The following is a 13538-nucleotide window of genomic DNA, read 5'->3' as shown; positions in this document are numbered from 1 at the left end:
TTGTGTGTGTATTTGACGCCTCCCCTCACTTTCTCCCTCCCCCTCTCTCTCTCTCTCTCTCTCTCTCTCTCTCTCTCTCTCTCTCTGTGTCTCTGGCGTGGGCTCAGATCTGCAGTGGTTTATTCAGTCATTCAGTCGGGTCGTGTTGCTGCTCTGCATGCTCACTGCATGCACGTGTGTTTGCTTGCCCCGGCTGGTATGCATAGACTGGAAGGAGGCTGCAAATGTTTCCTTAGGAGGAGATGCGGTCTCGTGCAGCAGCCCTGTGAGGCGGATCTGCCCTGCGACGGCTCTGCTAGGACACTTCCTCTGTAGACCTCTGAGTGTGAGCGCTACTCTTAACAAGTGAGTCTGCTTTCAGGATGGCAACATGCAGCGTTTGAGTGCGTTTGTGCTGGTGCGGATCATCTTAAGGGTTCTGCGCTTTGTCACCCAAAGCCAAATGACCCGAACACACAGGTGGGATGGATTGGCTGGTGCTGGACTGACATTGGTGTGATCCGTGTGGGAATTAATTGTGTGGGGCATAAGTGCATTTGGGGATTTGGAGTATGAGATGTGTCGTCTTTGAAGAGCCAGATGTGTGTTTGTTGTAATTTGGGGGGAAAATGGTACCCAGACGTGAGCTAAATGTGGCAAACTCTCCCTTTGGGGAGGTTATCGAATGATTTATGAATAAAGTGCATGATATGTTTTGAGTCCTAGCATGCAGAAAGTTTCTTTGAGGTAGTCTGGAGTCAGAATTAGGTTTATATAAACAGCAGATGTGTGCGGTATGTCTTCTTTTAGGTAGCAAGGTAAGTGTGTGTATGTGTTTGTGTCGGTGTCATGTTTTGAGCATGCACGCTTCCTCCGGTGACGAGGGGAGGGCATGATCAGAAGTTTGTGTTTAGCCTCTGACACACACACACACACAGACACAGAGAGAGTGAGAGTGGCAGCAGCAGCTCATTATTAATGTCAGGAAACTTCACTTTTATCTTTCTTCTTTCTCTCATTTCACTTGCAAAGCAGAACAATGTTGATATTCCTCAGACATTCTGGTGAGCGTTTGTTCAGTGTTCAACTACTGGATTTAATTCTGTTTGAACTGTTTAATGTTCTCCATTTAAAGCGCTTCTTTTGTCTGTAATTTTAGTGTTGGTTGTGCTAAGTATGAGTGGTAAACTGGATTTACATCACATCGATATGAATGTTAATTTTATTATATATAATCCTATTTGGATATAGATTCTTATATATTATATATAGATAATCACTATATATATATATATATATATATATATATATATATATAGTCTAGTTATACACACAAACACACATACACACACACATACATACATACATAGACACACACACACACATATATATATATATATGTGTGTGTGTGTGTGTCTATGTATGTATGTATGTATGTATGTATGTGTGTGTGTATGTGTGTTTGTGTGTATAACTAGACTATATATATATATCTGTATATATTAAATTGGCTAAATATTGGCTGATTAAGTCGCCTGAGCAATATATATACTTTCCCATTCCCACTGACTTGCATTCATAGAATGTTCAGCATTTCAAATGTATCCAACAGTGATGTCATTGCGATATCTATATGCACATTGGTCTTCTTTGCATAGATGTAACTTTTTACTGTTGCATGTGATGTTTTTCATGTGCAACTGATCAGAAGCAATATACTGCATGACATGACAGCGTCAGAGCGTCTCTGATGCGGCATTTCATTCACTCTCAATCAAGGACTAACACACTCACCTCATAACACATGTTTTGCTGCCTTGCAAATTGCTGTTTCCTTCAGGAAATGCTTATCAAGTTTTGTTATGTTCGTCAGCTTGAGGGACGAGCAGATTGTCCTGCTCCTTCTGGCTATAAACTATGAAGCTGTTGGTGAAAATGAGGGGCTGCGTCTCTTTTTTTCTCTGTGTTTGTTTGTGTCCACGCACATTTATTGCTTGAGTTTATGTGTGTTCGTAACAGGTTTTTAGACACTCTGTTTGGTCTGTAGTATAAATGGCTTTAACAGCTTGTTTTTTTTAGCTGTTGTTGTTTTTTTGTGTTCTTGGGTATCTTATATAAAGTATATGTGTGTGTGTGCATGTTTATGTGGTTTATGAGGACACAAATTTGTATAATAACATGGGTATGACAGGTATTACAACGACAAGGTGATTTATGAGGACATTTTCAAAAAAGGCAAACAGTCAAATGACAGGAACATTTGGTGATATTACGTGCCGCTCATGTTTGCTTTGCAGTGATTTTAAAGTGAGTTAGAGTTGTGGAGTGGAAGAGCTGAAAAATGTTGTTTGAAGGGGTTTCATATATATATATATATAGCCGTTCAAAAGTTTGGGATCAGTAAGATTTTTTATATTTTTAAATAAGTTTCTTATGCTCATCAAGGCAGCATTTATTTGATCAAAAATACAGAAAAAACAGGAATACTGTGAAATATTATTGCAATTTAAAATAACGGTATTCTATTTTGATAGACTTTAAAATAAAATAATAAATTCTGTGATGCACTATAAAATAAAATAAAATTTAATTCTGTGATGCAAAGCTGAATTTTCGTTGGCCATCACTCCAGTCTTCAGTTTCACATGATCCTTCAGAAATATAGAGGAGATTATATATAATTGATATGATATTTTATGTTATGTGGTCTCCATGTCACCATATCAATATCCATATCTGATGCTAGGGAGAAACAAATGCTTCAAACCAGCCTGGTGTGAAAACGCCCTAAGACTCTCAGCTCCATTTAACACATGTATAAATCAATTCCACAGCATTTCTCCCAACTGTCGGTTTTGGCCTGCACAGAGTCTTTACAGTGAAGAATGCAGCACGGTAATTAATTTTTAAGAAATGTCAAGGGATTTCTGTCCCTGTCTATGTGTATGTGTGTGTGTTTGAGTGTGTTGTAATTACTAATTAAGGCAGCGTAGAGGACTGCATGTCCTTGCTATGACCGGTTCTCTCTCAGCGGAACAAAACCAGAGCGATGAATGCATCCAGTCCACATTTATGTCTGTGTTTTCTCATTATATTGCTTGACAAAGCAGTTGTGTTTAAGCTGCTGCATCCTTCTGAGACCAGACATTTCTGAACCTTCACTCCTCCTAGAGCTTTCAATATAGTCTGTCGGCCTCTGTCAGTGTCTGTCCGTCTGTCTGTGGAGCGACTGCTAAACTTCAAGTCCTTCTTGACAAAACATTTTTCCATTTCTCTTACTCTTCTAGCAATCTGTCTCTTACCCACTCTGTGTATCTATCTATCTATCTATCTATCTATCTATCTATCTATCTATCTATCTATCTAACTTTTTCAGCATTCAAATGTTGTCTTAAACTTTGATTTTCAATTCTTTTTTGATTCTGCTTCATTACATTTAAAATTTGCATTCCAATTCTACATTCAATAATTCAAATTCAGGAATTCGTATGGAATTTAAAAAGCAACTGTAACATTGAAAGTTGAACAGTTTAGATAGAGTGACATCATTAATGAAAAGTGTATGTAGGACAATCTCCGGATGCGTTTATCACACATCTGCGTTCATGTCATGACCACATTCTCCTTTGTTTCCTCTTTAGAGCAACTTCTTGGGAAGTAGCAGCTTCTCCGTGGCTGATTTCCTCCAGTCCAAGGACCAGCAGCTTTCTCTCAGCCTGAGGTGAGTTGGATTGTGGGATGTGAGTTTTAGCATTGTCTGCAGGGCTGACTTAATTGAGGTTGTGCTGTCGTTTTATGGCGTGAACTTCATTTGCTGAGTTCCATGCACATGTGATGAGCTCTCTGGAGGTGGATGATGTCAGGCACCCACAGCTGATCAAACAGAACTGAGTCCAGCAGAAAACAGGCCATCTGCTCCTGTATTTGGCACATATTTAGTTGCCACACAGCTCGATCTGACTGTCCAATGAATGCACAGCTTGAATTTTCATTGTACACTCTTAAAAATAAAGGTGCTTCACTATGCCATAGAAGAACCTTTTTGTCTAAATGGTTCCATAAAGAACCTTTAACATCTGAAGAACCTTTCTGCTTCACAAAAGGTTCTTTGTGGTGAAAGAAGGTTCTTCAGATTATAAAAAGGTAAGAAAGAGACGGTTCTTTAAAGAACCTTTGACTGAATGGTTCTTTGTGGAACCAAAAATGGTTCTTCTATGGCATCGCTTGAAGAACCTTTTGAAGCACCTTTATTTTTAAGAGTGTATGGTAGGGCTAGGGCTGCATGACGGTTTAAAGCACCTTAGGGGCCGTTTACGCGGCAACGTTTTCAGCCAAAAACGGGAAAGTTTTGACTGTTCGTTTACACGACAATGACTTAATAGGGACTGAAAACGCATATTTTTGAAAATGGGTTTCAAAGTGCATGTTTTTGAAAACGGCACCGTTATCGTTTCCGTGTAAACACCCAATACAGGAATCTTTGAAAACGGTGACGCCATGCGTGTGCGTAGTACGTGTTAGGTATGTAGACATGCGCAGTATGTGTCGATTTTAAAGGCAAGCGCAAACAAACATACACAACAATGGCGGAGTACATGGTACTGTTGTTGCTGCTCAAGAGTTTGCTAACGCTTCTTCAGTAAAGTGTGGATTTACTTCACCAATATTACAACCAACAGCGGAGACGCATCATATACATCATATAATCGTCACTTCCCTACAGATACTGTTTACTAACAAGGTGACAGCGCCAACTACTGGCCTGGCATACTTAATACAGCGCTTTTGGCCATTTTTCGCGGATATGTGTAAATGCGAATCGTTTTGAAAACGTTGTCGTGTATACGTGAAACTTTTTAAAAACGCAAGGGAAATCTTTTCCGTTTTTGACTACACCTTTGTCGTGTAAACGTAGCCTTAGATTTATGTTATTTACACATCGAGGAATGTGTCAGGACATGTCTCAAACTGGTACATTTTAGTTGCTTTTCTGGTGCAGAGAATCGTTGTGCTTTAAATTTGGTACATCCAATGAATTTCGAGTCAAAACTATCTTTTTTTATATGGAAGCCCATGTCTGCCATGAAAAAAATAATACAATTGCGAGGTAATTGTAACTTTTTATCTCACAATTTAGACTTTTTTTCTAATTATTCTGACTTTTTTCTCAGAATATGTAAAGTCAGAATTGCGAGTCACAGTTACTTTTTTATTTTTAATTCCGTGGCAGAAATGAAAAAAAAAAAGAGATTTAAACTTGGAATTGTCAGAATTCTGAGTTTAAAGTAAAACATTAATTCACTGGATTAGACTAAATTTGATATTTAACAAATTTCAATTTAATGAACCATTGTTTTGTTGAATTTTCCAACAGAAACAAGTATATTAATATAAATACTTAAGTAATGGAGTCAATCCCTATTGTATGCTAGTTTGAATAGCTTTTAGGTAGTTAAGGGCTGGATAAGTGGGTAAATATGAAAGCTGGGTAATGTGAAGAAACAGTCAGGTAGAGGACGTTGTGTGGTTTAGTAGTCATAGATCTAATCTGCCAACCTAAAAGGCTGTAGGTTCAAAGCCAACAAAGTGTGATTCATTAACAGTGATCACCATTGTGCTCCTCCCAGTGGGGTTGTTCCTGTAAATGTACTGTAAATCATATTTAAGCAGCAATTAAATGACAATTTGTTATTCTAAATTAGTACAGACGGTGCAGGCAGGACACATTCATATCCATAAGCATCTGCATCATGCCATCAGGGCCTTGAGAGAGACCTGAAAACCGACTGTTTTGTCGCCTCTTTGTCGTTCACTAAATGATTCGGAATTCAAACAGCTGCTTCGGTGCGGTTATTTTTTCCTGTGTATACAGACGTGCTGGATCTGCTCCAAAACCTAGTGAGCTGTCTACGTAGACAGCATTTACCAAACGGCTATCTTATAAGATAGCTTGTTTTGGCCAAATTGGAGTGATGTTTGCTGGGTTGCTGCCTATGAAGTGCCCTCAGAAGTTAACTTGACAGTAAGCATGCAGTAAACATTAAGATAGCTTGCTGTGTTTTGAAGCAGAGTTGGTGTGTGTGAGGATCGCTGCTTAGTCATGATTGATAGTGTTGTGACTGTGAGTGACAGACGGAGGGATTCCCGGCACACTGCACCACAGATAACAACATTAGTTTTAATAGAGGATTGTTTCTCTTTATTTGGCATATTGCTCATGTTACGGTGTACACTGGCCCTTGCTTGTTTGTTCTGTTTCAATGTCGGTGGCTGGTTGTTTTCTCTCTGTCGCTCTTTCTGTCTCTCTTGAAACTCAGACTAGCGTTTCTCTTTGGTGAAGAGCAGCAGAAGTACAAAAGGACCGTCTCGTGTGTAATGCAGCAAGGCGTACAGTACATGGGGTCCAAAAGTCTGGAAAGCTATTTTTCTCCATATTGTACAATGGTGGACAAGTTGGATTGAAAAATGAAGGTGAATTTCAGATTATTTTAATATTTGGTTTGTGTCTCTTCTGCTTTAATTAAAGCAGTAGTGAAGCTTCAGCATGATCTAAGATGTTTCAAAGAGCATCTTGAGCTTCGCTGGAAGGAAGTATGACTGTCTGTACACTGTAAGAAATGTCCACTTACTGTATTTCAACTTAAAAACTCAAGTTCAGTTGCTGCCTAAAATTTGAAGTGTAATCAAATTGACTGTACAAGTTATTTCAACTTAAATTATATTAAAATGACTTAATAAATCAAGCTGAATCTTGTATAACTTAAAAAAGGAATTTGAAATAGGTTAAAGTAATGGAAAAACATGTTGCCATGACTTATTGACCATAGAGTGTATAAAGAGTCATGACTCTCATTTACTTGAGAGGGACCTAGATTGGTTTTGTCTGTGAAGTATATTGATGCATACATCCTCGTCTTTATTTGTTTGCATTATTTGAATAAGTGCTTTCAAGGCAGCACTGTATTCGTATCACTCAAACATTCTGGTCAAGGATTGTTCTCTAACACCCAGTAATAAACTTCTGCAATTAATTCAGCCTGAACCACCACTTTCGGTTTTGTTCAGCTGGGCTATTTTTGGTTTTTAAACATTGCACTTTAAAAGAAATCTAAAATGTAAATTTAATAGAATATTCGGTATTCATGATGGAACTACAGTGATGATGTGATTGTGACATTTGCATTCTGAATTGAATTGCTGATTGTCTTTCTTGCATTCATTTGTTTACTGAATTGTGATCAGTCTTTTTTGTTTTGTTTAATATCTGCAAAGTCACTCACATTGGGTTGAGTCTCACTGTCACAGTGTGATGACAGTGTCAAACCAGCTCTGATGCAACATTTTGTTTAGGCCTGAAACCTGAATTTATTGGTAACACTTTACAATAAGGTTTCCTTTGTTAAAGGAATAGTTCACCCACAAAATTTAATTTTGGTAAAAGTGTACTCACCCTCAGCCCATAGTTTCTTCATCAGAACAGATTTGAAGAAATTTAGCATTAGATCACTTGCTCACCAATGGATCCAATACAGTGAATGGGTGCCGTCAAAATGAGATAAGATTCAAAGCAGTGTTTCCGGGTAATATATGAGTCCATAATCCATAATCTTGCTTCCTCCAGTGAAAAAGTCATCTCGTCTGAATCAGGAGAGAAATATGAACAGATTAAACACCATTTACAAGTGAAAACTGTCCAAAACAGTTCTAAATAAATATGTGGGTGGATTTTGATGTGAGAGACAACAGGGGATGGACTTTTTCACTGGAGGAAGTGTTATTATGGATTATGGATTTTGTATTTTAGCCAGAAGCATCAGGTTAAAGTTAAAATGTCTTGACGGATTCATTTCTTACAAACATAGCTTTTCACGTCACAATACTTGTGGATTATAGTGATCTTTTATCAGCTGTTTGGACTCTCATTCTGACGGCACCCATTCACTGCAGAGGATCCACTGGTGAGCAAGTGATGCATTGCTACATTTCTCCAAATCTGTTCCTATGAACAAACAAACTCATCTACATCTCGGGTGGCCTGAGGGTGAGTACATTTTCTGCAAATTAGTAATACTAAAAAAAAATAAAATAAAAAAAGAGTAAGTGTTAGTAAATGCACTGTGGACGTACAAAAAAAAAACAATGAACAATTATTATTAACTAACATTAACAAAGATGAATAAATGTTGTTACCAACTTATTTAAAACTGTTGAGCTAGTTTTGACTCTTTGCTTTGAGCACTGCCGTTTCCTCAGGAAATGCACATCTTATTTCAATCTTGGCATTTTGTGTGCATTTTAGAAAGAACTGAATGCATAATTCTGTCATCCTAAACTCTTAACTGGTTAAGGGTCTGAACACTGTAGCAAGCAAGTAAGTGTATGTATTTTTATGCTCCATATACTGAGAATAATCTGAGAATGACTTTGCCTCGGCTTCTGCTAGTCTGCCTATCACAGCACTGCAGCGTCTCACACACACACACACACACACTTAAGGCCAGGCTTATTGCCACGGTGATGGAAAAGCCATCAAGTATCTGATCCAGTGAAATACAGAGCCCAGCAGAAAAAGGGATAGGTGCAGCTGTGCTGGAGAAATACTGGCACGTCGCACTTTACACAGGCTTCTGATGCTGCAGTCTGTGTGTGTGTGTTTTAGTATGGCTTTCTCTTCTCCCTCCCTAGTTTATCTGCTGCTAGTCACCACTTGTTACACACTGCAAGCACACAAGCGTTCTCTCAGGGAGTAATATCCATGCATGCTCTGGTTGGGTTTGATGTCGCCGGGTTTCATGCAGCGTGCCGACAGGGACAGCTGATTTCAGCCTGTAGCAGAAGTGTTGAGTTTTGTGGTGTGTTATCTGACACTTGCATATGTTACTGGCTGGATGGTTTGGTTTTCTTGCATGACTTGACCTCGGTGTCATTTAGTGCTGGTTTGCATGCTGCATGCAGTGGAATGGAACTATCTGGAAATATAATGCATGGACACGTCCACATCTGCAGCTCATCTTGAGATTCACATGCTTTCTGGACCATGTCGCACATCTTGTTCTAGCTGTGTCTGTAAAAACGTTAATGTTTGAGACTGTGGTTTCAAAAACTAAGTAAGCAGTAGAGTTGTGCCGATAGACAATAGTATCGTGTATCGATGATAGTCAGAGATATCGTCTGTGGCTTATGCCTTTGACAATAGCAAGACTATTAGTAGTAGTAGTAGTAGTAGTATTGTTATCAGGATAGTATTATTATCCAATTAATATTAGGGCTTTCATATTTCCATCATGTTTCTTTTTCCGCATTTTTACAGTGTTGCGCAGTCAGTGATGATGTTCTTTGATCATGTAAATGTACTTTGCTCGTTTTCTGTAGCTGCTATTTGAATAACTAAGGAAACGTAAGCGTTAGAATTAGTAACTTGCAATGTTTCTATTAAATTGTTATCATGTTAAATACATATTCAGTCATATTAAAAATATTTTATGACATGACATAAAATAGGCAGCGTTTAAAGTCATCATAGGCACACTCCTGATACTGAAATATAGGCAGCATAATTATTTTGCATAAATTATTTTGGTAGGCAGCATAATTTTTTTACTTTTATTTCAATACATTCTGAAGTAGTATTGTTTATCTTTTGAGGAGAAGACTGCAGATGAATCCATCCAGGATGATGGACAAAAAGAAATATTGACTACAAATGTACTTTGTAATTATTTGTGTAAATAAAATGCAGTAATTGATTAATAAATAATTATAAAAACAATTTAAATAAAATATGAACAGTACTTTTTTTTTGTATAAATACTTTTTTAATCTTTTTTTTACTGTTTTATTTAGTGACAAATCTGATCATCCAGATATTTTATTATTTATATAATGTCTGTATGTTTTTACTTGTGTCGATAGAAACATGTCGTTTTGTTGTTAGGCCGATTGTTTTATTTTGTTGCCAGGGTTAAAATATGCATAATATTAAAATGAAATATTTCTGTAATAATTATATAATAATGAGAATAAGAAAAATAACAATTCTTTAAAATGAAATATTAATATAAAGTATTGAATTTTGAATCTTATTTAATATTATACACTTATATTTAATATTATACACCACTCCCTTGAATCTGAGCGGTCAGAAATGTTTGTATAATAATTGCTTAATTGCATATTTTTACTTTTGTCCATGGAAACATACCATATTTTTGCTATGCTGATTCTACTTAAACACTATGTCAGGATTAAAATATGCATTAATATGATTTTATAGTCATTTTAAAATGAATTAATAGTAATATAATAACAATAATAATTATATATTACAAAAACAATTGTCAGAGTTTGTTTTGGGTTGTGTTGGTGTTCATGTCTTTTGCTTTGTATTCATGCTCTTAGTTTAGTTTCCTGGTTTGTCATGTGTTCCTTGCCCCTCATGTGATCATGTCATGTGCTATCCTTTTCTCTGTGTTATGTTCTGATTGGTTCCTTAGTTCATGTGTCATGTTCTCATTGGTTGGTTCTTGTCATGTGACCTGTATTCAGGGCCTAAAACTAACTTTTTGCCACACCTGCCAATGGCGTGATCAAATTTACCGGCTAAAAGATTTTTTATACCGGCCATGAAACTCTTTTTGCAAAAACAGGCAGTCATTACTACTACTATGACTAAACATATTTACAATGTTTTTAATTTATCCTTTACTTTACTTACAAAAAAAAGAAGAAAAAAAAACAGATTTATTGATTTAATTTTTTTTTTGTCCCTAAAAAACATTGAGATCCTTTCCTTTACATGTTTTCGGCAAACTAAGCAAGGGGGCGGGGGCCGTCCCGATCTCTTTCTGGGGGGACCTATAAAATTTGAAATTAAATTGAAATCTAAAATCTATAAAAGGTTAATATTAGTGCTTTCTGTCAATTGATTTAAAAAAAAATCAATTTTTTTTGTAATTAATCATGATTGATCACATATTCATATTGTCAGAATTTCACATTGAACCTCCAATATATTTATGTAGAAACAACATAAAGATAGTATATTTTAAATATGTTTTTAATGGCATCTTTTTGCTAAGTAGCCTATTATTAATGAAGTATTGATACCAATACTGCTACTGGTGTCTCTATTAAATGCATTTCTCCTCAACTTTACCTATTAATTATAGCCATTCAACATTACAGTATAATTGAAAGCCATTATTTTTAACATTTAATAGCCTCTGAAATATTAAGTGATTTTAAAACAATATTCACATAAACTATAAATTGTATATGCATAAATTATACAGATTAATCTTTATTAATCAGCGACTAGAGCAGTCCAGTGATTTCTCTTTTTCTTTTGTTCTTTGATTTACATCAATGACAGACTTTAGCGGGTTTTGCTTTAAAAGCAACGCTGTCTCTTTAAAACCTAATGCACAGAAATGACAGAAAAGCTAACCAATCAGGATGAGCTCGTCTTCGGAAAAGATTATTTTATTCGCTTACGTCAGAAAAAGCGAATCCCTTTTAAAACTGACTGTTGTTCCCACTAAATTGCATTGTTATATTTCGGAAAAGTTTTACCCGCCACCTGGCGACTGACACTGTTACATATACTCACCAACGTCGATTTTTACTCTCATTTGGCGCTTGGCGAGTGTTAATTTTAGGCCCTGCCTGTATTGTTTGCTATAAGCAACCATCATGTTGCCATTGTCTCTGGTCGTGTATTGAATGTATGTAACCTGCTGTCGGTGAGTCTAGTCTGTTCCATGCTAAGTCAAGTCTGTTCAAGTCAAGTCTCTGTTTGGATTATGTTTGGATTTTGGGATTATTTTTGAATAAACTGCACATGGGTTCTTCAACTTGCCGTTCAGTGGACTGCTCATTTCAACAATAATTTAAAAAAAAATTATATAATATCATTTAAGTATTAATAAGTAAATATAGATATTATTACTAATTAAGTATATTTAATTAGTATCACATTTGTTACGTCAATCTAGTTTTTGCCCAAACTACATATTTCATATTTTTATTTTACTTTAGTTTATGGAAACATACTGTTTTGTTGCTAGGCTGATTGTTTTCTACTTAAATACCCTGTCAGTATTTATGATAATCACTGTCTGATTATGCTCTATCCCTAATCATATTGATTATTTCTTTCGTTTTTAATATTAACATGTATTAAATATGACTAAATAACTATGCTGTGTGTTTGTATGCTTACTGGAGGGTCAGGTTGTTAGCTTGGCAACATGCTAATGCCAAACACGCCTGTATCTGCGCCGAAACTGTTGTTATGCTTAATGACCTGCTACGGCCAATGAGTTTGCATTCCTAACAGAGGTTCAGATGAAGGCCGCTCGCATGGATTACGGTAAACAAACAGCGATCTGTTTATTGAGGTGAGAGAGTGGCGAGCCGGCCCATCGCGCTTTGACATTTAGCCCACGGTGAGCGCACTGTCAGAGGAGCGTGGTCCATTTCTCATGGCTCTGACATTTTTCGAAATTGTTAGTCTGGCGGTATTAGACAGAGCTCCTCCACGCGGAGTTAAAATGGCTGACAGAGGAGCGTATGCAGTGGAAGTGGGCTCTGCCACCGGTGGAATGGGGATAAGCTCGGCTCGTCACAGTCTGACACGCGGGCCAAGCTGGAGGAGCTGCTTACTGTTTTAATGACCGCCGAATGAAAGGCTTCGGTGCGGCACGCGCTCACACAGACACACACACACGTTCATGTCTGCAGTGATTTCACTGAAGAAGAAATAGTGTGTTTCATCTCTGACAGGGATGCCAAGCGTGGTGATTTTGTGCAGAGCAGATCATAATGGAGGCGAGCAGGCAATCAGGCCTCTAATGATCATTTTGGAAGGACCATATTTACAGGAACAATCATTATACAGTTGATTGCATCTTACGCTACTACAGATAAAGGTTTTTCAAAGGTTCCTTCTACAGGCTTCCCAAAATTATGAGAAACCTGAAAACTTAAAATCTGGAGTTACAGCAACAATATATACATTTCAAGCAAATTATGTGATCCTTGGGCAATTTAATGGAGAAATATAAAGCACCCTAATGTATATTTAGATTTATTTATTTATTATTCTGGATTTTTACTGTTATTTAGTGTGTGTGTGTGTGTCTCTAAATGTTGAAACATATAACGTTGTATTATTATTATTATTATTATTATTATATTTTTATGTATAGATTTATTTATTCTGAATTTGTACTATTATTTAATATACATGTGTATGTGTGTATATATATATATATATATATATATATATATATATATATATATATATATATGTATATATATATATTATACAGTATCTCACAGAAGTGAGTACACCCCTCACAATAACACTTTGCTACAATGTAAAGTAGTGAGTGTACAGCTTGTATAACAATGTAAATTTGCTGTCCCCTCAAAATAACTCAACACACAGCCATTAATGTCTAAACCACTGGCCACAAAAGTGAGTACACCCCTAAGTGAAAATGTCCAAATTGGGCCCAAAGTGTCAATATTTTGTGTGGCCACCATTATTTCAACCA

At 36.6% G+C, this 13538-nt stretch overlaps 1 protein-coding gene across 1 annotated transcript in view; it reads left to right on the top strand.

The window, feature by feature from the left end:
- The first annotated feature begins 370 nt into the window (after positions 1-370).
- The window catches only part of LOC107594345 (type II inositol 3,4-bisphosphate 4-phosphatase-like), a 117705-nt gene continuing 104537 nt past the window's right edge, over positions 371-13538 (top strand). The window contains exons 1-3 of the mRNA XM_016284357.1: positions 371-459; positions 1820-1904; positions 3621-3700. Of these exons, the coding sequence (XP_016139843.1) occupies positions 371-459; positions 1820-1904; positions 3621-3700 (254 nt within the window). The remainder of the gene's footprint in view (positions 460-1819; positions 1905-3620; positions 3701-13538) is intronic.

The sequence above is a fragment of the Sinocyclocheilus grahami genome, unplaced genomic scaffold (assembly GCF_001515645.1).
Source record: "Sinocyclocheilus grahami isolate Dianchi unplaced genomic scaffold, SAMN03320097.WGS_v1.1 scaffold181.1, whole genome shotgun sequence".
In the NCBI taxonomy this organism is placed as follows: domain Eukaryota; kingdom Metazoa; phylum Chordata; class Actinopteri; order Cypriniformes; family Cyprinidae; genus Sinocyclocheilus; species Sinocyclocheilus grahami.
The sequence above is the reverse complement of the archived record's forward strand: the minus strand, read 5'-3'. Positions and strand labels throughout refer to the sequence as shown.